This window comes from Diorhabda sublineata, chromosome X (genome assembly GCF_026230105.1).
Source record: "Diorhabda sublineata isolate icDioSubl1.1 chromosome X, icDioSubl1.1, whole genome shotgun sequence".
Classification (NCBI taxonomy): Eukaryota; Metazoa; Arthropoda; class Insecta; order Coleoptera; family Chrysomelidae; genus Diorhabda; species Diorhabda sublineata.
Genome location: NC_079485.1, coordinates 36,420,975 through 36,445,691, shown reverse-complemented (window position 1 = coordinate 36,445,691; position 24,717 = coordinate 36,420,975). Strand labels below are relative to the sequence as shown.

At 31.0% G+C, this 24,717-nt stretch overlaps 1 protein-coding gene across 3 annotated transcripts in view; it reads left to right on the top strand.

The window, feature by feature from the left end:
* The window catches only part of LOC130450726 (histone-lysine N-methyltransferase, H3 lysine-79 specific), a 70,466-nt gene that overhangs the window by 30,354 nt on the left and 15,395 nt on the right, over positions 1-24,717 (top strand). For 2 of the 3 annotated variants that reach the window (XR_008910612.1, XM_056789309.1), the window contains exons 3-8: positions 2,057-2,195; positions 10,038-10,781; positions 11,813-12,040; positions 12,126-13,854; positions 16,016-16,314; positions 17,966-18,389. Coding sequence is in view for 2 of the 3 variants with exons in the window: in XM_056789309.1 (XP_056645287.1) it covers positions 2,057-2,195; positions 10,038-10,781; positions 11,813-12,040; positions 12,126-13,854; positions 16,016-16,314; positions 17,966-18,389 (3,563 nt within the window). In the remaining variant the exon portion in view is untranslated. The remainder of the gene's footprint in view (positions 1-2,056; positions 2,196-10,037; positions 10,782-11,812; positions 12,041-12,125; positions 13,855-16,015; positions 16,315-17,965; positions 18,390-24,717) is intronic. The other variant, XM_056789310.1, reaches the window with a different exon arrangement.

Here is a 24,717-nt window from a genome sequence, read left to right as displayed (position 1 = left end):
TAGAATTTCATAATATAGGTCAATACGAGTTTTCACTTATACCTCATTCCGAGTCGAAACCACTAATATGACTGTACTATTAGTCCGTCGGTTCCTACCTGTTTTTCTATAAATACATGTACCTATATACAGATGTTTTTCAATGGTCTAGCCGTAGCTAGTTGCACACCTGCCTTTAGAATACAACTATCCACGCACTTAACAAAAAATTAAAACTTGCGTCTATAATAGTTGACGTAACTACCTACCATTTTTTTAATTCTCTTCTAATGTTAGTGTTCATAATTAAGTTCACTGTATTTACCTCACATAGTATTCTATAGACTTGCAAAGTTGAATAGAAGAAATTTTTTAAAATCTATTGAATTTATGTTGTTGTAATGAAAAAAAGAACATAGCAGTAACCTAGATAAATATTGAAGGTACCCAAATAGGTACATAAATGACTTTCGCTGTTAGACTTGGAAGTTTCATTAGTTAAATAAATTCAATATGGTAATCTATAATATCTACAAATATTTATTTGAAAGTGAATGATAGGATTGAAACGCAGATAGTATGATCTCGAATACATCATTAAATGTAAATGAGCTAACCCGAAGTTGTATGTTTTAGTATCTGCAGTGATGGTATTATTATATATGAAAAATAAATTTGATACACCTTAACTTTACTAGAGGCTCCTTATTATAATAAATAATAAAAATAATGTTCCTTCCAAATTTGGATCTATGGCTGTTACCCTTGAGTACAATATTGAGAGTTCTTAATGAATCACCTCTTCTCAAAAAGGCTCTCAATCATGTCGAACATCAAGGTCATCATCATTGTTTGCTTCTGTTGTATTTGTGGAAAGATGTGCTTAGAATCTTGAGCAATGGGCAAAGTTCTTTCATCTTCACCTTGACACATTGAGTAAGCCACCACAACGCAGATGAAAGCCTTCCAAAAATGCTTCCAGTTTTGTATTCAACATTAGGATAAGTGCCTTTCCAATTACGATAAGTACTTTTGAAAAGGATTATTTCATATTTAATAGAAATAGTTCATCACATTTTTAGTACAAACCTCGTAGTTGTAAAAGTTATCTGAATCAAGTTATTTTATAGTGTTAGGCCAGAGAAAAATCGAACAAGACATACGAGGTATGATCAGAAATGCAGTCAAATACTAGTACGGTTTGACTTTCAGAGGTTGACAATAATTTATTTACGGTGATTATATTGTTAGTTCCCGCCACGTTTCAAATTCAAATATATCTGACAGATGGATTATTTTCACTACACATATGGATTATTTAGGAAAATGGAAAATGATAATTGGTCAGTATGATGCTGAATTGCTAACACGTATAGCTGCTGAACTTGATAAAAAAAACAACCGAATTTGTGTTTTGTTGCATCAATTAAACAATATGGAAAAAATGAAAAAAATCATCAGCGATATTTACCTGATCTGGCTCGCTTCGATTATTTCTATTCACTAACTTTGAAAAATGACTTGGTGGAACTTGGGGAATGGTATTGTTAATAGAGTCTCAGATTTGGGAGCAAACATGTAGGTAAACAAACAGATTTTGCTATGTCTGTTAAGGTTATTGTTTTTGAATTTTTGGATATAACGTTTCTAATCGAAGATGAAGTGATGAATCTTAAATGGTTATATTAATGATATTTTTTTATATGCATTAGTACTTGATTTATATAGCTTCATAATTTATTCAAGAGGAATAGAATACCTCAAAAAGAAGAGAATAGGTGGCAAATTGTTCAATACACTTTATTACTATAATGAAAGAAGAAACGATTCATTTTTACTATGATAACAGTTTATTGCACAATGTAAGTACATTAGCAACCCGAACTACATACATTTAAAAATCCCTCTAGAGGTTAAGTTCATTTTTTCTTCATTTTTACCATGATAATAGTTAATTGCACAATTTCAGTACATTAACAACCCGAAAACGATATTAAAAACAAACAAATATTTTTCCTATCTTGATCAATGATTCACTCTACAACTAAACTTTTATTAACCGAAATATTTGTTTCAGGTGGGTTTGTGAAGATCTTCCAGAACTTAAACTACCATTAGAGAACAACATACTCTGTGATTATGACACTCGAAGTTATGAGAGTATGAAATCACTTTGTGATAGATTCAATAGAGCCATTGACAGTGTTGTGGCTTTGGTGAGTAAATTTGTTTGTTCGGACATTTGTTTTCTCAATCAATCTAAACAGTCGATTCAAACATATTATAAAATGTGAATTTAAAAAATAACATATTCTGATTAACTGACTCTTTCTTCACCACTCTACTGAAACTAATAAAGTTATAATCATGTAATTTTATAATTTAACCTCCCACTAATATTTGGATTTTCCACTTATATGGGCGTTTAATAAAGGATGTGAATTTATATGAACATTCTTTACTTTAGGATCTTCCAATGTTGTGTCTAGGCTAAAGATAAAAAATAATAACTGCATATTCCAGCGTTTTTCAAAATTCAACTCTCAAAGAGTTGAACAGGAGGATGAAGTTCCATAAATTTTAATGTTAGGATGTTCCCATTTTATTCTAAGGCTAAAAATTGAAAAAAAAATAGTGCACATAATTATCGGGATTTTTGATAATTTCACCCGCAAGAGTTGAAAAGAGAATGCAGTTGTGTATAAAAAGTCATTAAATATATATTAGCAAACTCAATGAATTTGTTATAATATTGATCATCTGTTCTTTGGCAACAATGTGAGCAAATCGACTGAAATTCTTTGTACATTTTTTTAAAGTTTCCTCTTCACATCATAAAGTTTGCTCTGTAGACCTTACCCTAGATTTTTCCTTAGTTCCGTAAATTTTTTCCCAATATTATATGTAGTTCGTCTACTTGGAACTCATCTCATATAAATCATTTTTATTTTTACTTCTGTTAACCTCAAAAACGTTTAGTCAAAATTTTTTCTATACAAAATTTTTCGAGCCAGTAGATCTGAAATACTTTGATAATCCATTTTCTAATCAATAAATGTCTTACGTTTTACGTAACGAATAATAATAACTATCGGTAAGTAAACTAATTATTGCATAGATTTGAAAAATAGTATATGAATAACTGGAGTTTTTTGTCACATTTTGTCACGTTCATTTTTTATAATATGTTTATAACCGTCTGCCTCTATTTGAATTGTGTTGTATGGTATTTTCGTATTATTTGCAAAATAATTAGAAACTCTATAGATTTATGGTAGTATTTTATAGTCTTAAGCTACACAAATCGACCGGAGAATAAAGCTTAGTAATTAATACAAATGTTCTTGTTGATGTATTTAAAAGAATAAAAATAATTTATTTTTACTACCCATATTCTTAATACATTCTAATCTCCATAAAAGCGGGGGTACAGAGTTCACCATTAGACTTTATTTGTTCCACTTATAGGGGCATTTACGAAGGATTCGAATATTATTTCCGCGGTATTTGGATCGTCGTTGTAAATTCTCTAATATTTGTTGTCCTAAGGTAATGCTCCTATGCAAATGAAAGAGACAAGACATGTTACAAATAAATTAAATCAAACAAACTTCTTGTTTTTAATAATTGATCGCGACGTTTTACCGAACTTAATAATGGTTGTTTGAATTTAACGTGGTTGGTTATAGATTTTGCATTTGAATTCATATGTTGGGTAAAAATTGTTTTCCAATACTGTATAGCATTAAAGTACAGTTAATACAGTTGATATATATCGTAATTTAAACGATTTTAGATTTCTTGACATAAAATTTAGACAGCAATACAAACAGTTACAAATCTAGCAATAAATTGATTACAACTTTATTTTATTTTCCATTAGAGCACCTAACCTGATGTTAAGACATCAGTAAAGAACATTTTATTAAAAATTACTAATCTTGATAAAAATAGAGGCGTTGGGATCTAAATTCATTTTTTTCTACATCTGGAAGGTAATTTATTATTATTTAGGTTATTTATTATTTACATTAGAACAGTATGGTTTTCAGAAATGTGTTTTACCGATATTACTATATATCAATATTTATTTCTAAGTATAATTTGAAAAAATGTTTATATAGTGACTGTAAATAGATTTTATTATATATACTGCGTAAAAATGAATAATAAAAAAATGATATTTCTGGATTCCTAAAAAATGTATAAAAATGATAGTATGATATAGTATTTAGTTATATCAAATCAGTCACAGTGAAAGGTTTCATCTGAATTTGAAATTTAATAAGCCCATTACTTTGATGAGTTTTAGAGTATGTCACTGTCTGGGTTCCATACAATTTTAGTAAAAGGTATACAAGGTTGAGATTAATATTGTTATTTAATTATTATGTGTACTGAAAAGTTCGTAGGCTGACACATAGATGGCGCTATTTTATTCTATTTTTATGATGTTCAGTTAGCCCTCACTGACGTACTATAAGTTTGTGAGTTATAACATTTTAAGTGAAGCAACTTTCGTTAGTTTGAAAAAATGAATAAAAAGAAATTCCGTGTGTTGGTTTGGCTTGATAAACGTTATTCGAACTTTGCCCTAGGAAAATCAACCATTGAGAAGTGGTTTCAATGAGGCGAAATTAGCACCGAGATCAATGCACGAAGAGGTTGTCACCGACGAAAACATAAAAAAGTCCACAAAATAATTTTGGATAACCATACTGGGAAACTTATTGTGAAAGATATGAAAAGAATGTTTTGTTTTGGACATATCGTGAATGAATATTTGGGTGTGCAAAAGCTCTGTTCAATGTGGATGCCGCGGGAGATCATAATCGACCAAAAATAATAACGAATTGATTCTTCTAAGTTGTGTTTGGAGCTTATCAATCGCAATAAACTGTAACTGCCATTCGGCTCTTACGTTTTTCTTGAAACATTTTGAATATTCCTTTGTTCAGGTATTGGGGCACAGTAGTCACTTTGGATTTATTTACATTCGAGTTTTTTTCGAGTTTTTGAAGAAATTAATATGTTATCCACCTTCCACTCTATTGAGAAATTCAATAAAACCTCGGAGTGTATTCGAAATCTTCCTCTACCTATCTAAGTATCAAAGTAAATTTGTGGTGATATTATTCTTTTTATTCTCTAGTAAGTTTTTCAAATATATTCTTAGCTTTTTTATTTTAGTGCGCACAAAAATTCTAGTTATCTTTATTAATTTTCTTTTGTTTTAAGCAAATTTTGTTTAATAGTTTCCATGTAAATTCGTATTTTATATTTATTTGGGGAACGGAACGAATAGAATCCAACATCTGGGAATCCAATTGAGGGCTGCAATTAAAAATATAAAATGCGGAAGAAAACGGGAACACAGATGGAAATTACTGAAGATGGTACGAGTAGAATACTAAATTTACATTGTTTTTAAATATAACCAATCAGGAATCTAATTTCTTCAGAAACTCGAATGTTAGAATAAATAAATCCGAAGGGACTACTGAACCAGAATACGTGAACAAAAGAATATTCAAAATGTTTGAAGAAAAACGTAAGAAGCGAAAGGCATGTTACAAAACATCGTTTTCTAATGTGTAGAAAAACGCAATAGTCGGCTGGAAAGGTGATGGAATCAGTGTTTTGGGATGTACATGGAATAATAGTCATCGACAATCGTGGAAAAACGTCCCAATTTGAAGAAGAAGAAAATGACCTTCAGAGGATGATAGCTAGACAGGAATTTTGCGCTGATGTTTATCATCGAAACTGAAACTTATTTTGACGCTAAAGACAACTGAATTTTAGTTCGAAATTCATTCAATATACTATGCCATTCTACAAAAATATACTTGTGTTACACGTGATCTATGTAATAAGAGCTCACAATAATAATAATAATAATTATTATTATTAATTATTTCTGGGTAATATATGCCTGATTAAAAGAAACAATGCTCAACTTAATCAGTGGTTTCAAAATCTATAATTGGTATTTTGAAAAAGGAATCGATAGAAGTATGTAACTGTAGGAAAATAAAAGGTTATTACATACAGTATTCTGCTCATGTAGAATGGTTATAAAAATGTTAAAAATACTTGTTTATGTTTACTTATACACAGATTCAACGCGTGTGTACATCCCACCTTTTTGTGTGCAGGTTATGTGCATGCCTACCAGTTAGAATATGTTACATTTTGTGCCTATATCAATTTAATAGAAATGATACGGGAAATTCTCAGTTATGTAGTGCCGAGTTCTCCTGCTATTTCAGTGACTCCATATTTAGCTGAATTTTGAACATAGATTAATCAAAATTTATATTTTTTCTTCTCATCAGCCCGGCGATATTCTGCTTTACAATTAGTCGAAGTAGCTACTTTTGTGGTAGGTCGCATTATTCATACTTTAATATATAGAAGTTGTACATAAGAAAACCACTTTTAAAGTCCGTTTTGGATGAGATAGATAATTTTAAATTCCTTTTTCAAAATTCTGAATCGCCTGGATAATTCTTTACCCGAATGTGCTTTTAATTCAGTAGAACATTCCTCATTAAACGTCTATTTTGAAATATATTCGGTTATTATACACTTTCACGGTCACCTGATTTTTTGGCTCTAGAAAATCGAAAAATGGATGGATTTTAATGATCTTGGTCTCAAAATGTTCCATTTTACGGCGGATTTATAAAAAAAATTGGTAGAAATAGCTGAAATGAAAATTTCTCATAGTTTTACTGTTTTAAATCGTAAAAAAAAACGGTTTTGCAAAATAATCCTTTACAAAAAATTATGGTAATTATACACTTTCGCGGTCACCTGGTTTTTGGGTTAGGTTAGGTTAGGTTAGGTTGACTATAGAAAGTCGAAAAATGGATGGATTTTAATGATCTTGGTCTCAAAATGTTCCATTTTACGGCGGATTTATAACAAAAAATACGAAAATTAAAAAAAATAAATATTTTTTACAGTTTCATGAAATTAACTTTTTTGAAATTTTTTTTTTCAAAATATTCATTTTTTTATGTAAATTGCGAAAAAAAATATACGAACTTGATTCCACGACGTCAGAAACAGTTTTAGGATTATATGTAGAAAGTCATTTTTTTGCATTTAAAGTCATGAAACTGTAAAAAATATTTATTTCTTTTAATTTTCGTATTTTTTTTATAAATCCGCCGTAAAATGGAACATTTTGATACCAAGATCATTAAAATCCATCCATTTTTCGATTTTCTAGTGTATAATTACCATATATTCAAATCTTTGATTTTGTGTTAACCTCATTTTACCAGTAAAATATATTTTGTTGCAAGACTGTCTGTATCAACGATTTTGTTTGGAAAATATCATCTTGTTCGATCATCAAAGTTCCAAATGGGTTTTGTAATACCCTTCATGTTTTTTGGGGTGGTTTTCAATCTAACCTATCTCTAATTACCCCGAGTGAGTGTACGTCTGCACCAGTAAAGGAAAATATTTGAATACTACTTATTCCTTAGTTTCATAACTATAAATTTTATTTTTAAATTTAATTCGAGGACACATTTTAAAAATAATTTAAAATTGCAAATAGAATCAAGTTCAATGAACGCAAAACAAGGTAATACTTTAATGTGCGGAAACCAAAATTCACATCACACAATTTGAATATATTTAAATAAAAATAATATATATCACGACAATATTGAAATTCATGAATAATCTTCATTGAAAAATGTTTGAATATTTATTATGAATAAGTGGATAAAAATATTGTTTATCTTTCTTAGTATGTTTAGCATACTACTTACTGAATTACGTCTCAGCTACAGGCGTTTATACAAGTATGAATATAAACAGTTTCCCTCCATGTCTTTTTAAAGTACATCCGTACAGGTATTAGCAAGAAACGACGCGGAGAATCTTCGAAAAGTATCCTTCTGAATTTGTTTATGTAGAAAGAGACAATTGATCTTAATATGCGCCCAAAAGTGTTCACTCGTACAGGTTGAGAAGTACACTTTTACCTTTTGTAGTGAACAAAATTAACGATTATGAAGGATATTTCCCTCGACAAGTACTACACGCACCGGCACAGTGACTTCAAAACATTCCCATTATTTACTTGACGATTGACTTTTTCCGAGTGACAATCATAGTTTACCCATTTTAATTATTTTAATATTTTCAATATGATGAATTGTTTCAAAATGTGCAGCCTATGCTGACAAAAATAAACAAGTCATACAAGATGAAATTAACACCTTATCGAAAAGGTTAAAACATAATGATGACATTGAAGATGAATCAAAATCAAAGAATAGTAAAAATGACCAAAAGAAGGAGACTTTTGTGTTTTTTCTCAAAAAATAATGTTTTCACTGAACTATTTTTAAATACATAAATTTGAAAAATGTACGACGTCACATCAGAAGAGGGGATTATAAAAATGTGACAACGACGGGAGGAGAGGTTCAAAAGTCTTAAAATTAGTGTGACGTCATTTATGGATGGCCACTAACTCTTGTTTAATTTTAGTTTTGGTATTTGAAATTTGCACGTTAATAAACAATTCATTATCACAAATATTATAAAAGTTTCATTGGTTCGATAGTTGCTAACTTTTATACACGAAACTTCCAAATAAACTTATATAACTTTAATATTAAATATTTAAATAATCTTGATTCTTTTAAAAATTTATATATTTCATTTTTTGAAAAATGGTCGATTTTTTTGGTACTTCTTTCACTTTCTCGTTTTAAGAGAGCGAATAGTTTTTTTTAATTGCTAATGTCTAATTGGTGGTAGTATTTGACACGGAATAGTGAATTCCCATTTAAAATGATATTTCGAAAAAATAGGCTAATAAAACTCTCCAAAACACCACCGATATGTATATTTTCTTCTCGCATCTATTTCTAGATTCTGCGAGAATTAAATATATTATTTCTTCGTTGCCTGTGAATTCTATATCTGAATACATATTATTTTCTTCGTAATTATTCATGTTTCACCTTCCTAATTTCCAATTCAAAGTCTCAAAAAAATCGCCAATTGAGGCTGATTATTGTCCAATTCAAATGCCACCAAACACAGTACTTAGTAACAACACAATATCATTAGGTTACTATATTTGTTCTTATTAATATTATTGATTTCAGCTTTGTTAGCTAACGTCGTCTTTCACATCGGTAAATGTCTAGATTAAACTAATGATTATTAATTTTTATTAAATAAAACAATCTTGATAGTAGATAAAATTTTATACAATGTTTATGTCGTGAATTCATATTACGAAACTTTATGATTATATTCCATTGCATAACTTAATATGAAACTTTACGATACTTATATCGTATATAACTATTATAAAGTGAAATTTAAGTACTACTCGTATACAGTTAGGTTAGATGTTTGTGTAAGAAATATCGAGATTACCTTCATATATCAACAGCGCCAAAACTGGCATTATAAGAAATGACCGAAAGGTTGGATGTATTGTTGACTGTGTTCATTGGGTATGAAGGTGTTGTACTATGACAGGTCGCTAAAGAATAATGCAATGTTGTAAATATTTCATGAAGCAGTCAGAAGATAACGGCCATAGATTTAGACAAGCGGTGATTTGTTGCTTCTCCAAACATTGTGCAGCAATATTTACCAAAGAACGTCAGTCTCCGTACATTCCTACCGAGCTCCCTGAGACTTTTGATTCTTTACCGGAATCAAGAGTACTGGTTTGACAAAGGGACGGTTGAAACTAATTTGTCGAATGCACTACGACAATTCCGAAAACTAATATGAAGATAGGCTCGATACTTCTGGAACACACTTCATTGTTCCAGTTTCAGCCACTACTTTTCACCAATAAAAATTGAAAATAATGCTGTTCATTTATAAATAATAAATACCACAATAGTGACAATAATAACTAAAACAGTGATCCTAGCGCCCAATTTTGAGTTTATGAATATTTTCTGCTTTCCGATTGAATATAATATAGAAACCTACGTAGACATGTATTTGTAGTTGTTGTACTAGCAAACTTAAGATAGGTATACCGTTTTTCCTAGGAGAAAGGTACATCATTGTCAGCTCATCGCACTGCTAACTATCCATCCAGAGGTTTATTGCGACATATCCTTCAACAAACCTACAATGCTGCAGTGACAGATCCAGAGAAGTTGAACCAGTATGAACCATTTTCCCCAGAAGTCTATGGCGAAACGTCGTATGACCTCGTATGTCAGATGATAGATCAGATTGAAATTACGTCAGATGATGTATTCATTGATCTCGGCTCTGGGGTCGGACAAGTTGTCCTCCAGATGGCAGCGGCTACACCGTGCAAAAGTTGTCTGGGAATCGAACGAGCAGAAGTGCCTAGTCGTTACGCCGAGAGTATGAATAGAAATTTTCGTACTTGGATGCAGTGGTATGGAAAAAAGTATGGAGAATACAAACTTCTTAAAGGAGATTTCTTGACAGAAGAACACAGAGAAAAAATTAATCAAGCAACTATTGTTTTTGTTAACAATTTTGCTTTTGGTCCTGCTGTGGATCATCAACTGAAGGAGAGGTTTGCTGATTTGAAAGACGGCGCAAAAATTGTTTCTTCTAAAAGCTTTTGTCCTCTAAATTTTCGAATAACGGACAGAAATCTGAGTGATATTGGTACCATTATGCACGTATCTGAAATGTCGCCACTAAGAGGATCAGTATCGTGGACAGGAAAACCTGTTTCTTATTATTTGCACATCATAGATCGTACCAAATTGGAGAGATACTTTCAGAGACTGAAGAAACCACAACTAAAGGTAAGTTTATTCAATAAATTCCCTCTGGGAAGCTTTCAAATTTAAATTTTTTATGTTTTATAATTCACATTTTTAAATTTTATAATCTTAAAATTTTCATTTCATCAATGTTCAAAAGTATAAATTTTGGATAAAATTATAGTTACATATCTTTCATAATAAAATATTATTAGTGTTATTACTAATGTAAAAAATCATCACTTTTTTTCATGACAACAGATAACAATGAATGTTTCTGCATTGAAATTAAAAAAAAAATACTTTTAATAATCAAAACAATCTAGGTAGTAAAATGATGTTTAATAATAAATGAGCTAAAATAAATAACGAAAATAATATTGAAAGAAGCACAAAATACAAAAAGGGAATCAAAACGTGCCATCGCAAATACTGAATCACTCAATCTAGGTTAGAAATACTCAAATTAGTGTAAAATAAAATCACCAATTCATAGAATATTTGGAACAAGATAAAAAATTACCCGCTCGTAGTTTCTTCAACTATGTATGTAATTATTTTATGATTGATTCATAAACACTTTTTTTGCTAATTTCAAAGTTTTTATATCACGGATCCGTCGTTTTTTCTTTCATTATCTTTATAACTACAAATTTTTTTCTGACTTTCTCGCAACTATTACCCCTGAATATTTAAACTGGTTTATTTTTCCCGACGTGGAATTTTCCTGTGCAGTCTCAAATTTATTATTATTATTTTTGCCTATAACTTTGATTGCTTTATGATAAATTTCCTCTTTCTCTGTTTATTTTGAGTTGATGTTTCAGCTCGTTTTCCTGATCTAAAAACATTCACTAACAGTACTGTCAGTTTCTATTTATGCGATCAGTTATAACGAAATTGATGATTCACTACAGTTTGGTGACTGAATAACAAACTTGGGAGAGGTCCAAAACTTATATTCGAAATAGTTCGTCGACTATATTATTTAGATATTATCATTTTCTTCGGCAACTTAATCAAATTCTTATTCACTACTATAATATTTTTTCTATCTAAAAATTTACTTTTAGAACGGCGAAGATGATAATTCGAATTCGAATTCAACTACCACCAGTAACAGGGGAGCAAGAGATAGAGCAAAAAGAGATTTATCCAAACAACTGATGGATTCGTCTTCAGATTCAGATTTTGACGATCCCGATAGTAGTTTTGGACCAACAACACGAAAAGCTTGGTCTGACTATTGTTCCGTTAAAGGCAAAAGCAGTCAGTCTGAAGATGAAACGTCATCAGCAAAGGTATGCAATAAAAAATACTGCTCTTAATAATATGTTCATTATATTTCAATCTTAAGTTCGCTATTGATTTAGAGTATATTTTTAGAATAAACGTCAACCAAAGAAGTTAAGACGAAAGGTAAATAGAGGTCCTAAATCTGCCATTCAACAGCAGCAAGATAAAACTAACCAAAAAATAGGGGCGAAACCTCGTAGAGGTCGTGTGAAGAAAGCCAAAACTAAAAAACAGATAAAAATAAATGGATTAGATCTTTTACACAATGAAACTCTGTTAAGTACTTCACCACAAGCTGCAGGAAAGAAACCTCCTCCAGCACCTGGCTGCGTTGATCAAAAACTGACCACATTAAGTTCAGATCTAATAGTGCACAATGAATTGGATATTCCTGAACAACCCGCAGAAACTCCTTATGGTTTGCAGGTTCTTCTGGATATGTTCAAAGGTCAGTATATGCAAATGCTACATCACATGAAAAATCCGAATTACAAAGTGATGATAGATTCACAAATTGAAGACGAAAAGGAGAGAAATAGAAAGTTGAAAAGTCGTGCTGCACAATTGGAAAAACAAATTAAAGTTCTCATTGATGATAGTGTGGCACTACTAAAAGCTAGGATGTGCGAATTAGGCATTAATGCTACTTCTCCTGTTGATCTCTTAGCTAAAGCAAAGGAAATTGTTTGTCGTCATAAGGAACTTCAGGCGAAAGCTAGCAAACTACAAGGACAGGTAGCTAATTTGGAGGCAGAAAGGGATAATTTGGTACTTCAAAGGCAAGCAGAAGTTTGTGAAAAATATGTTGGGTCAGTAGCTTCAGATCTTTCCCCTAGTGTTGCCCAAGATTATATATTGAGAGAGATATCTTCAACTTTAGCACATAGAAAGAAGCTTCAAAATGAGGTATCCAAATTAGAAGGAGATATCATTACTTTACAAAAAAGTGAAGAAAGGAAACAAGCACAGGTGCTAGCTGCCAGACAACAACAGCAGCCTGTGAAGGTCTCTAGAAAATCCCGGGAGTATAGAGCTCGTTCTCAAGATTGGCCCGACGTACCAGACATAGCAAAAATAGAGGAACAAAATCCTGAAATTTTAGCACAGAAAATTCTTGAGACGGGGAGGAAAATAGAGGCTAGTAAAATGTCTGCTATTAACAATAAAGTGCCTCAAATACTTAGCAACTCCTCCAAATCTTTGCAAAGCACATATAACCATCAAAACCACCAAAAATCATTAGTACGTAATAATATGCCTGCTCCTATGCCTATGACAAAACGACAGAAAACTACTCACAGTTATCCAACTGGAAATATACCCAACGTTCAAATCAACAACAATATTGTGAAGGGACAGGAACCACCTCGATTAACAAATTTTGAAGATCGATTGAAAAGTATAATCACTTCAGTATTAAATGAGGATGTTCAAAATAGACCTAAACCAAGCCAAGCACCCGTTCTTCAGTACAATACTCAAGTGAATCACGAGAGACATTTAAATTCAGATAGACATTTGAATCAAGATAGGCATATATCACATGACCGACATTTCAATCCTGAAAGGCATTTGAATACCGAGAGACAGATAAACTCTGAAAGACACATTAACTCAGATAGACATCTGCATTCAGACAGACATTCGAATTCTGATAGGCATTTAAATGTTGATCGAAGTTTAAATCCTGAGCAACCAGATTACACCCAAGTCTCTCCAGCTAAATTGGCGCTTCGTAGACATCTTTCTCAAGAGAAATTAGCACATCAACAATTGCCCTATACACCTACAGATGGAATATTGGCGACAAGAACAATTGGTAAGTTCTCTCTTTACTTATAATACTCTTGAACTCTTCATTCTATATCACTCTGATTTTTGTGTTTTCCAAATTCTTTAACAAACTATAATCTATCAAATGCTCTTAAACATATTTCTCAATCTTTTCTGTCTCTTCTACATTTATCCCTTTTTCCACTTATTCATTATTATCTAAGAAATCTATGTAGTTATGCCTTAAACGTTTCTATTGGTTGATGTATTGATTAATTGAAATATTTCAATTAACTAATATTTCTATCACACCTCATTTTGAATATTGAATTTTGAATCCCATGAATTTCAAATTTATACAAGAATTAATACAATTTAAAACCATTGCAAATCATAATTAATTATTTCCAAGACGATGAATACATAAGTATTCGAAAGCTCTGAAAATATATTAAAGTTGGTCCACTTTAGTGTTTCCTTGTCACGTTCCCAATAATTTCTTGAGTAAATAAAAACACTTTATGCTCATGTTGCACACATTTTTTCTACAGCCCTATACAAAAAAATAAAATTGAAATACAAATTTGGGATATTTTAATTCAGCTCTTTCGATAAATTACAGTAACGATATTAAGAAAATCTAACGCTAAATGATATATTTTTGTTTTAATTCGCAATTTGAATATTGAAAACTGTTTTATTACCAGATGAAGCATCTTTTAAGAAGTGGATATTCGTAACAGTTAAATTGGTCTCTTGATTCTCATATGATGTTGAAGGTTGGTTTAAAAAACTCCTGTTTTTAGTTCCTTGTAAAGTTTGTGAATCACAATTTATTTTTGTATTCTGTGAATTGCTCACATAGACTACCAAAAAGCATTTGACTCCATTCGGCATGACTTAATGTTTGACATCCTAGAGGATGTTGATATTGATAGTAAAGACATCAAGGATCATACAAAAGATCAAACAGTGGAACTTATAACTAGCGGCTTTCTAAATATGGAACACCTTCAGATACTTAAGGAGTCCGTCAAGGATGCATACTCTCACCCATGCTATTTAACATATATGTAGAATGAATTTTTCAGCTGGCAATAAAAGACCATCAAAAAGGCATTATAGTAAATGGAACTCTCATAAATAATATTAGGTATGTTTACGATACTGCGATATTAGCCGACAACGTAGAAGACCTTCAAGAGCTAGTCAATTCTATCAACGAAATTGGAACTAAATACGGACTCACAATAAACGCGCATAAAACCAAACTAATGGTCATAAGCAGACAACAACACGGAGAAGCTCAATTACTTGTCAATCGAAATAACATGGAGAGAGTCATTAAATTTAAATACCTTAGATGTATGTTAAATGAAAAATGGAATTGGGACGAGGAAGTTAAAACTCGGATAGCAATTGCAAAATCAGCTTTTACAATGTTTAATAAGTTCCTAATCCACCGATAAGTCCCCCTTAACCTTAGATTGAGGGTGATAAAATGTTATATTTGGCCAGCCCTTTTGTATGGTGTGGAGACGTACTCCCTAAAAGTGAGATCCTTAAACAGAATAGAAACAATGGCAATGTGGCTGTTGCGCAGACTTCTATGGATACCATGGACCAAGCACATGACGAATGAAGAAGTACTGAGGAGAGCAGGTGTGGAGAAAGACTGATCGCGGTTTTTCAGGAGTATATATTTCGTCTCTGAATCTTCAGCCCCCGTCTTAACAATAATAATAATAATAATAATAGAAAGCCGCCACTAAATAAAGACTAATCAAAATACTGATTAAAGTCAAATCATTTCATGTATTGCCATGTCAAAATCAAAGGTGACTCGATATTTTTTTCAATAAAAGTGTGGACGAATTGCACTAAACTGTGTTAGCTTAAGGAAAGCGTTAAAAAAGTTAACGGTACGACACTTTTTAAAGCTATTTTACTATTTTTCCCTCTAACCATAAACAACCGCCTAAAGCGCTACAAACTGATTAAATACAAGGTACTTCAAAGATAGGGCGTAGAAAAAAAATGATAAACGTGTTTTGTCAAAATAATCTCATTAATTTAATAAAATCAATTTTAGAATTTAGCTGATGTGATTTCTAGAAATGAATGACTGTGTCTAACTATTCCTATACATAAACATTAATATGAAAGTTTTGAATTAAGTATTTTATCAGTAGCTATTTATATTGCAGGGGACTTAATGTCCGGTGAAATTGAACGAACACTTGAAATATCCAATCAATCAATAATAAATGCAGCAGTTGATATGAGTGATATCCAAGGTACTGCTACATTGTCATCTAGATCAGTTGTTAATGCAAATTTGCCTCCCCGTCCAGAAAGAGTGAACGTTAAAGTGCCTAACTCAGAACCACCCCCTACACCTAAAGATCCTGAACCAGTTACAAGACAGCAAGTGTATAGTCCCATTTCCCGACCGTCTTCCACTGAAGGACTTGAAGGATTGGCCTACATGCATTCCCATTCTAAAGTAAGTTTATTTTTAATTATATCACGTTCCTACTTAACTTAGTAGTGACATACAATTAAAAAAATCTAATACTCAAATTACTGGCGAGGTTGGAATTATGTGATTAACAAAAACTTGTGTATTGTTGAAATTAATATCTTTCTTTGAACATTGTTTTGTTTCTACTAACAAGTAAATGTACTTATTTAAAATTGTTACAAGTGAAACTATAATTGCATCTTAGTAATCTTGGAGAAAAATTATTAGATTCTTTTTGCTATTAGTTTGAAAGCTTTTAAAAAAATAATTTTCAACAGGAACGAAATACATTGTTTAGTGAAAGAAAAAAATGTATGCCACCTGTATGGCAAAAATATAGGTACACTAATCCTTATCAAATAATGTACATTGAGAAACTACTCTTTTTAGAAAAAGGTACATTGTTCGAAACGCTTTGAATAAGCTCAAATTCACCTTCATGCATGTAACGATTTCTGGGAAATTGATTACAGAATAACATGACTTATTTAGAATTTCAACCAAATTTCAATACAAATGCTTCAAAAGCTGTCAAGAAAATATATTGGTTAAACTGTTGAAAACTGCAATAATCATTCTAATACAGAAACAGGGAATAAATCTAAATGAAGTGTCATTCTAGCGTCTCTATTCTTGAAAATGAGCCAAGCTTTGATGTGGTTTACCATCCTGGAATCTACAAAATTGAAGAAATCGTACTATTGGAGTACTTCAGTATCTTATTTCTTTTCAAAAGACCGTTAAAAACTAGAGTAAGCTACAAAACAGCAGATGAATTTCCCATAACATCAGGAGCCGCAGAGTAGTGTTTTAGGACCACCAGTGCTCTATATCCTTTATACAGGTGACCTACTAGTATCTACAGAAACAAGTATTGAAACATTCGCTGAGGATACAGTAATACTAGCAACGCATGAAAATCCTGGAACATCTTCAGAACTAGACCAAATCCAGCAATATTTAGAAAAATGAAGAATTAGATAAATGCTAGCAAGTATCAACATGTAGATTATACATTAAGAAGGGAAGCGTGTCCACCAACAATATGGAACTACCCAGAGCAGAAACTACAACATTCCTCGGTCTACATATAGATACCAGGCTTACATGAAAGGAGCACATAGTTAAAGAAAGAAAACAAAGTGTCATCAAGGTCAATGAGACAAATTGGTTGATAGGAAGAAATCTAACTTCACTCTTGCAAATAAATTCTTACTCCTTAAAACTATCATCAAACCCACTTGGCTGAACGGTATAGAAATATGGAGATTTTTATGCAACTTAGTGTGGATCAAACCAAAAACTGAACTGATATTATGATACTAGGATACTGGGAGAATTCATCAATGGAATCTTCATGCCAATGCAAGAGAGCAGCTCTCAAGCCATGAGATTAACTCATAGAATATTGTAATTCTGGTTGCTCATTGTACTAATTAAAGAAAAAAGTCTTGAAAACCCAATTACTGCACCATGTAAGCTTTAGTTGCAAAAAAGCAACAGTTTAGGTGAGCTTAATACAGGATGTTGACATCAATATTTTTACATTTCATCTAAAACAAGGTGAAATTTATTTATATTGAAAATAACGATTTGTTTGCTGCTTTTTAAATAATTTTTGTTTTTTTTTTAGTATGTAAACCCGCCCCAACCTAGTCCGAGGCAACAATATTCCCCTCGAACAACAGTTTTATACCCTACACAACCTCGAACAAATTCGGTTAACTCTACGTATTCGAATGACATGTATACACCTCTTCCTCGCGCTGATATCAAACCTTATCACGAATCCTACTTTAATGACATCAAATCACCGGCCCGTGTAGAGCCCGAGTCTAGGAATGGATTTGTGGCAGAGGGCTTAGCTGCTACCTTGCAGTCAAGAGCACTTGGAGCTTCTATAAAGGAAGAAGTTGATATGTATGAGAGAAGACAAACTTTCGGTCAACAGGGTTTGATGACGAACGCCACTGTGTACATAGAACAAACTAATAATGTCAAAACAGAAAACAGCGAAGCTGCATTTAAGCGAGAATCGCCTATTGTTCAAGAAGGAGGTAAGATAGAATTTTATTATTCTTTGCACGTTTTGTTTTTTATTTAAATTTCTAACTAAAAGTTGGACCTTCATGACAGTAAAAACTAGTAATTTTGGTGGAAGGGAGTCACCTGTAAATAGTTACATTACTTGAAGAAACAAACTTAATGAAATTCATGTTGTAATGTGATGTTTTTTTTAATGTTGTTTATTTTATTTAATTCATATTCATTAGACTCTACTTCTACACTCTTTCTAGTTTCTGTTTTAACTACATTAATTATTACTAGGCCACGTGATAATATAAATTGTTGGATCAGTTAGAGGTTGTCACTTTTTATCTGACTGGGTATATTAAATCAGCGCTAAAGATTTTGAATCAAGTATAAACTTAGTTCTGTTGGAACATGTTATAACGTGAGAAAAATTAGTATTTCTTTAGTGTTAATGTAGAATTAACAATGACATTGTTTTGCCTTTTCTTTGTACCACATATAATAATCAAAACTATTTTAATTCAATGCCATCTTTCTTTAACATAATCTACATTACACATTTAAAAGTTTTCCATTCTATAGAATTTTAAAAAATTATAATAGCTTGTTTTAATACTACTCTGAATCATTAGTCCCCTTGAGTTAGTTGATAGTAAAGATGTAGGCGTTTATATTTTATTTTAATTTCTTTTTGTTTTTCGAAAAAAAAAAACCAATAGACGTAACGCCGTTAAATAATAATTGAACTTTCAAAAATAACTTGAGTGAGTATTTCCTAGGGTGTTCACAATACCGGGAAAAATTGAGTCGAATGAATATTCCTTTAAAAGGGAAAAGAGTCATAGCAGTTGCTTGCATATGGTAAACATGATCGGAAAATCGCACATATAGGGAGAGGCGACTGTTTTTGGGTAATTTTGTTCATAACTTATCTGCAAACAGGCAAAATCATAACTGGTGACTAATAACTGACAATATGGAAACAGAAATTGCAATAAACGACATCTTATCAAAAACAAACAGCTTTTCTATCAGGACAACGCGCTTATTTATACTTCAGTTACCACCACAGTTAAAATTCACGAATTGCACATTGAATTGGTTGACTTTGTATTATATTCTCTGAATCTGGATCCTAGTGATGTTTTTCTAACAATTTGTTTTGGAGGACAAATGCTTTCATGAAACTATGTGATAACACAAGTAAATGCCTATTTTGTGGAGAAAGACGAAATGTCGAAAAATGAACCCAAGATATTAAGAAAAAATACTTTATATATTTTTTGGTAGGTAACTCTTTAGGTAATCCTTGTATTAGTAGCTCGAGACAATGCTTAGTGTATTAGTACAAGAAAACAGAAAACACTTTGATTCAATGTTTTAATAGTAAGCTCTAAAAATCTTCCTAATTCTGTAAGACGTTCATTTGGTTTATTTTTGTATAATCTTTTTAAATTTGAACTGATAATTGAATTAAAAAAATAATAATATGACCTAATACATTGCAACATTTCATTAAATTCGTTTCTTCTCGATTGAGTCTTCATACTTTAATTGGCTTTTCAATTTGTTAACAATACTTATTGTAGAAGTCCTGAAATTAAGGTTTCCCAAAGATTTGTTCTTATTCATTGATGATTTGTTTGTTTTCACATTGTTCAAATTTTATCCCAGCATCAAGAACTTTTATACAGAGTAGACGTAATTTTAAATATGATTTATTTCGATAAAATATCCTGTTATTATGTTTAACGGATAATGCCATAATTTGCTTTAAAATACAAACAGCATATCATACTTTTATTCAAATCTAACATTTTTTTCATAGCTCTAATAAATATTTTCAGTTAATTTTTATGAATATTGAGTCAGTTATGTTTAAATATGGTTTTTTGCTTTACAATGCTGTATATTGATTATGAGATTACAGCTTCTAGTTGTATACATTTTATTCTTATACTCGTTATTATACAAATTTTTATATGGACATTTTACAAATTGCCAGAATAGATTTGAAAATGCACCAACAAATAATTGTAACTAGCAATTTTGTTTTTATCTTGAATGAATTCTGAAACATGAAACATCTTTTGATAAGTTGAAATGATTGATCTATCATGCATGTTTCTTAATGGTATTTTCCCTATCACTCTGTTGTTGTATATTTATGTATATATTCTATTGTTATGTATATATTTCCAGTATGTTTCTATATTTCTTTGGCAAACAAGTAGTATGCTGCATCCTCGAATACATTGAATATGTTTGTATTTTCCCAACAGATGAGCAGTTTATTCTGTGATAATATGCATATATTGATTGAGGTTTATTTTGCTGCCTCGCAGAACGTCCATTCTAATTTTCCTACTATTCCAATTTTTTTATATATCCTAATTACAGAATCATATTAGATCACTATTTAGTTTGATGATCTGATGAAGCTTTGCAGGTAGTTTTGTGATTCTTTCTACTTTCATATTTCTTGGACAAAAATACAAAATGGCTCTAGTTCTAGTAAGGGTTTTTTGGTTTCTTTTGAAGCAAGTTCATTGGGTATTAGATTTCTATTTATATCACTGTTTCTAAATAATTGTTTTCAACTTTTCCAAGCAAATCATTATAGAACTGAGCATTTGAACTACTTAACTATCAAATATAATTTTGCCTATATTCAAGTAGCTTTTATTTTTGTTTGTAAATATCAATATACTATTTTTGATAGTATTCCTATTTAATCCATATATAGTGTCTTTGTTCCATTTTTCCCGAACATCAGTTCTGTGCTTATATTTCTATTTTGATATTAGCTTTTCTTACATTCCTCACTTTTATATATGGCACGTTCAGATTTTCTGTTGTTCTAATAGTGCATATTTGCCATTTCGTTACAGGATTCTAACCAGTTTTTATAAATGTTAAATACATTTTTATGTTGTGAGTCCATTTTATGATGCATCTGTTATTAAACATGACGGAAACTCAGTTTGAACTATTCCTGTTAGAATTCGTTTTGGTTTAATAGACTGTTTAGTTAAGTTAAAAGTTATTATTTAAATTAAGATTAGTTCGAATTCGAATTAATTTTTTTTCTTATGTGACCCCTACTTAAATTATTTTTTTATAATTCAGAAAAAATTATGTTGAGAAAACTAAGGTTCCTACCCTAAAAACTATTGAGTAGGTTATAACTTTGACGTTTAATTTTTTTAACTTATATTAAAATACGCGAAATAAAATTGAATGACGTGTTTTTGCTTTTTTCCAAATATTAACATTAACAAAAAATTTAGATAAATTCAAATATTTTAATAGATTAGTTATTTCTCCAATGTGCATGCTATAAATTATGTGTATTAATCTTATTATTTGACATAGAGTCAAACTATTGCGCTTTTTTGTTGCTGAAATATAGGCTTAACAGCTTTTAACTCCCTATTGGATACATATGAAAAATTATACAAAATATTGTAATATTTTATCCACTTACTGCCAAATGATATATTCATCTCATGGATTTGTATACCCCAAATTACATATTTGTAGTTTATAACACTATATATTTATAAAAACTGTGTTTCAAATCGTTATCATGATTGTAAATTTGAACTTCTAATAAATAACTTTCAATGTGTTTGCAGTTACTCTAGAATTTTGATGTGTTGTTAACTTTCTCTGTAGTGTTTTCATAATATTCATTCAAATAATATAAACAATTCAATTGAAGTCTCACATTGCAACTTCTATTTTATTTTGCATCTTGATCGTTTCTCAGACAGTTCATTTAAGTATTTCAGTGCAGTTTATCTTTTTTTCTTATTCTATATTTCCAATTTTCATTACAAGACATTTGGGAGCTCATTTTCTTATTCTTTATTAGAATTATCGTTTTAACTCCAATCTTCCAAGTATTATTGAAATGTATAATTCATGATTGAATGTTAAAGTTGACATTGTTTTAAATACTCGACAATAGCTTCCGTTATATAAAAAGCACTTTTGAATCCTTGTAACTTGATAATATTGGTCTCTACTCTAACTTTTGGTGTGTAATTTCTTATCCCTTAATATGTGGTAGAAAATAGACAAAGAAGGTTTATTAATAAATCTAATAGAAATACAACTATATGTTAGTTATAAAAATTGAAAGATATTGGAAAATAGTTTACTGAGAAACAATGTAGGAGCAAACATTTAATCAAACAATTGAATAAATATGTTACCAGGTGATGTTAGATTAGTTACCCATCAATTAATTGCAGATTCTACCCCAGACCGAGATTTTCACATTTCTACCGTTGCGTCGGTACAAATTTCAAATTTAAAACTCAACCTACAGAAACCTTTGCTTTTTATTACTTTAGTATCGTGCTTTAATTCTTCCAAGATATTTCATATTTGTGTCTGTAGTTTTTCTAGATTTATTGTCCTTTATTCAGTTGTTTTTTCAGTTTTATAATAGATTCTAGGTATTGTTATTGAACACCAATACGTTTCTTTTTTTAAATGGAAAAATTACAAACCATAAGGTCAGAAAGCTGTCAATTACGCTTTTTATAAGTATTAATTGTAGATAATTATATAAGGGGAATTAATCATTTTTAAAGTTCAAAAAATATAAATAAACGGCCAGTCAGCTGATCGCATTTTTCCACTTATATACGTTGGCAAAAAAGATCATATCACATGTCTATGACATGATTACTTCAATAAGTTTCCGAATTATAGTGAACGTGATCCATATTACTTACGACCATTCGGATCAATATCGTGTAAACCAGGTCATAAGTTGAGAGATGAATTTTAAATCATGACGTTGTGTATGAAATCCCAATTAGAGATTAAAATCACCAAATATTTGTTCGAAATTTCTGATTTGGATAGTATTACCGGCAGAGCTGTAATAATTTCTTGAAATTTTTTCGCCTGAGCTACAGATGAAAATAGTGTTGTAAAATGTATGAGGTCTGATCCGCAGTAGAAAATCAATCATCAATTTCTAGATCTGATAGTATGCCCAAACATAAGGGTTCTTCATCTAGTTTCGTCTAAAAACTGAATAATACGGGAGATACAACCTTCTAAAAAGACGAATTCCTTTTTTTTTGTCATTTCTCTGCCTGAAGGTTTCGATTATTAAGTTCATATTTTGGCAGTGATAATAATACATTAGGATAATTAATTTATCTAATTCCGCTATCAAATGTGATACTTTAAGTCACTCCTTGACATTAGGAAACGTCACATTTTTCATAACCTTCATATATTAGTTAACTAATTATTTTAATTCAATAGTATTTTAAGATTTATAAACATTGAAAATAATAATATTACAGTTATTTAAAGTACGTCAAATTTCTGGGAGAATATTATCTTGAACTTATCTAATGTTAATTTCATTTATCTACATCTACATGTACTCCAGGGGCTTGGCCCATAATGTTTTCTGAATTTCTTTGCTTATTTTCTAATGGACTCTCAACATTTCCTTCGGCTACACCGCTGGATTTCCATTCTCCGTGTTGCTTTATTTTAGGAATTTCCGCTCCTGAGTCTGCCAGGAGAGGCGCTTACGAGCGTCTGAAACAATGTCCTATGTATCCTTTAATATTAGGTAGACCTAGGTACTAAACAATCTTTGTTGGTAATTTTCCAATGGTTTTCATGCCCACAGATTGTATGCCACAATTTCCATTATAATATCCCACAAAAAATCTGTCATGCTTCACCGAAGGAGGTTTAATATTTCTATACTTTTTGTGGAGCTCAAGAAGATTGTCACCAGCAATATTTCCAGAAGTTATCAAAAATTCGTGAATAGTGTGTATTTTGCATTTTGGAATTGTAATTTTAAAAAAGGTGCCTTCATCAAATACGTCTCCTTCTCGTAAGAACGCCAGTTCAGCCTTCCTGCAGGCTACTGCAATCCTTATTATCATTGCGACCTAAGGAACAGATTATATAATAACGAATTATAATCATATCGTAAATTGAGTCATACTGTTGCAAATAGAAATATTTCGTCTTCAGCCTCTTTTACAAATCTTTCTAGATTCTCCATCGTCAAAATCTCCGATTTTTGGCATGTTGTCCTGCTGACCGTCTCTTCAGCCAAGCCAAAAGCATAGTAACTTCTTGATATCGACATTTTTGCGCACGGTGAGTTCAGATCTCAACAGTGAATATGTAGTCCATAAACTCGACGTCTTTGATGTTTTTAAATTTGGAAAATAAGCAAGTAGTACCTTTTCGTTGATGTTCTTTATATTTTTCAAATCGCACCATTTTTCAAATTTTTGGAAGGCCAGGGCGTATCTACTTCTTGATTTTTCAGGTATTGAACTATCCACTGCA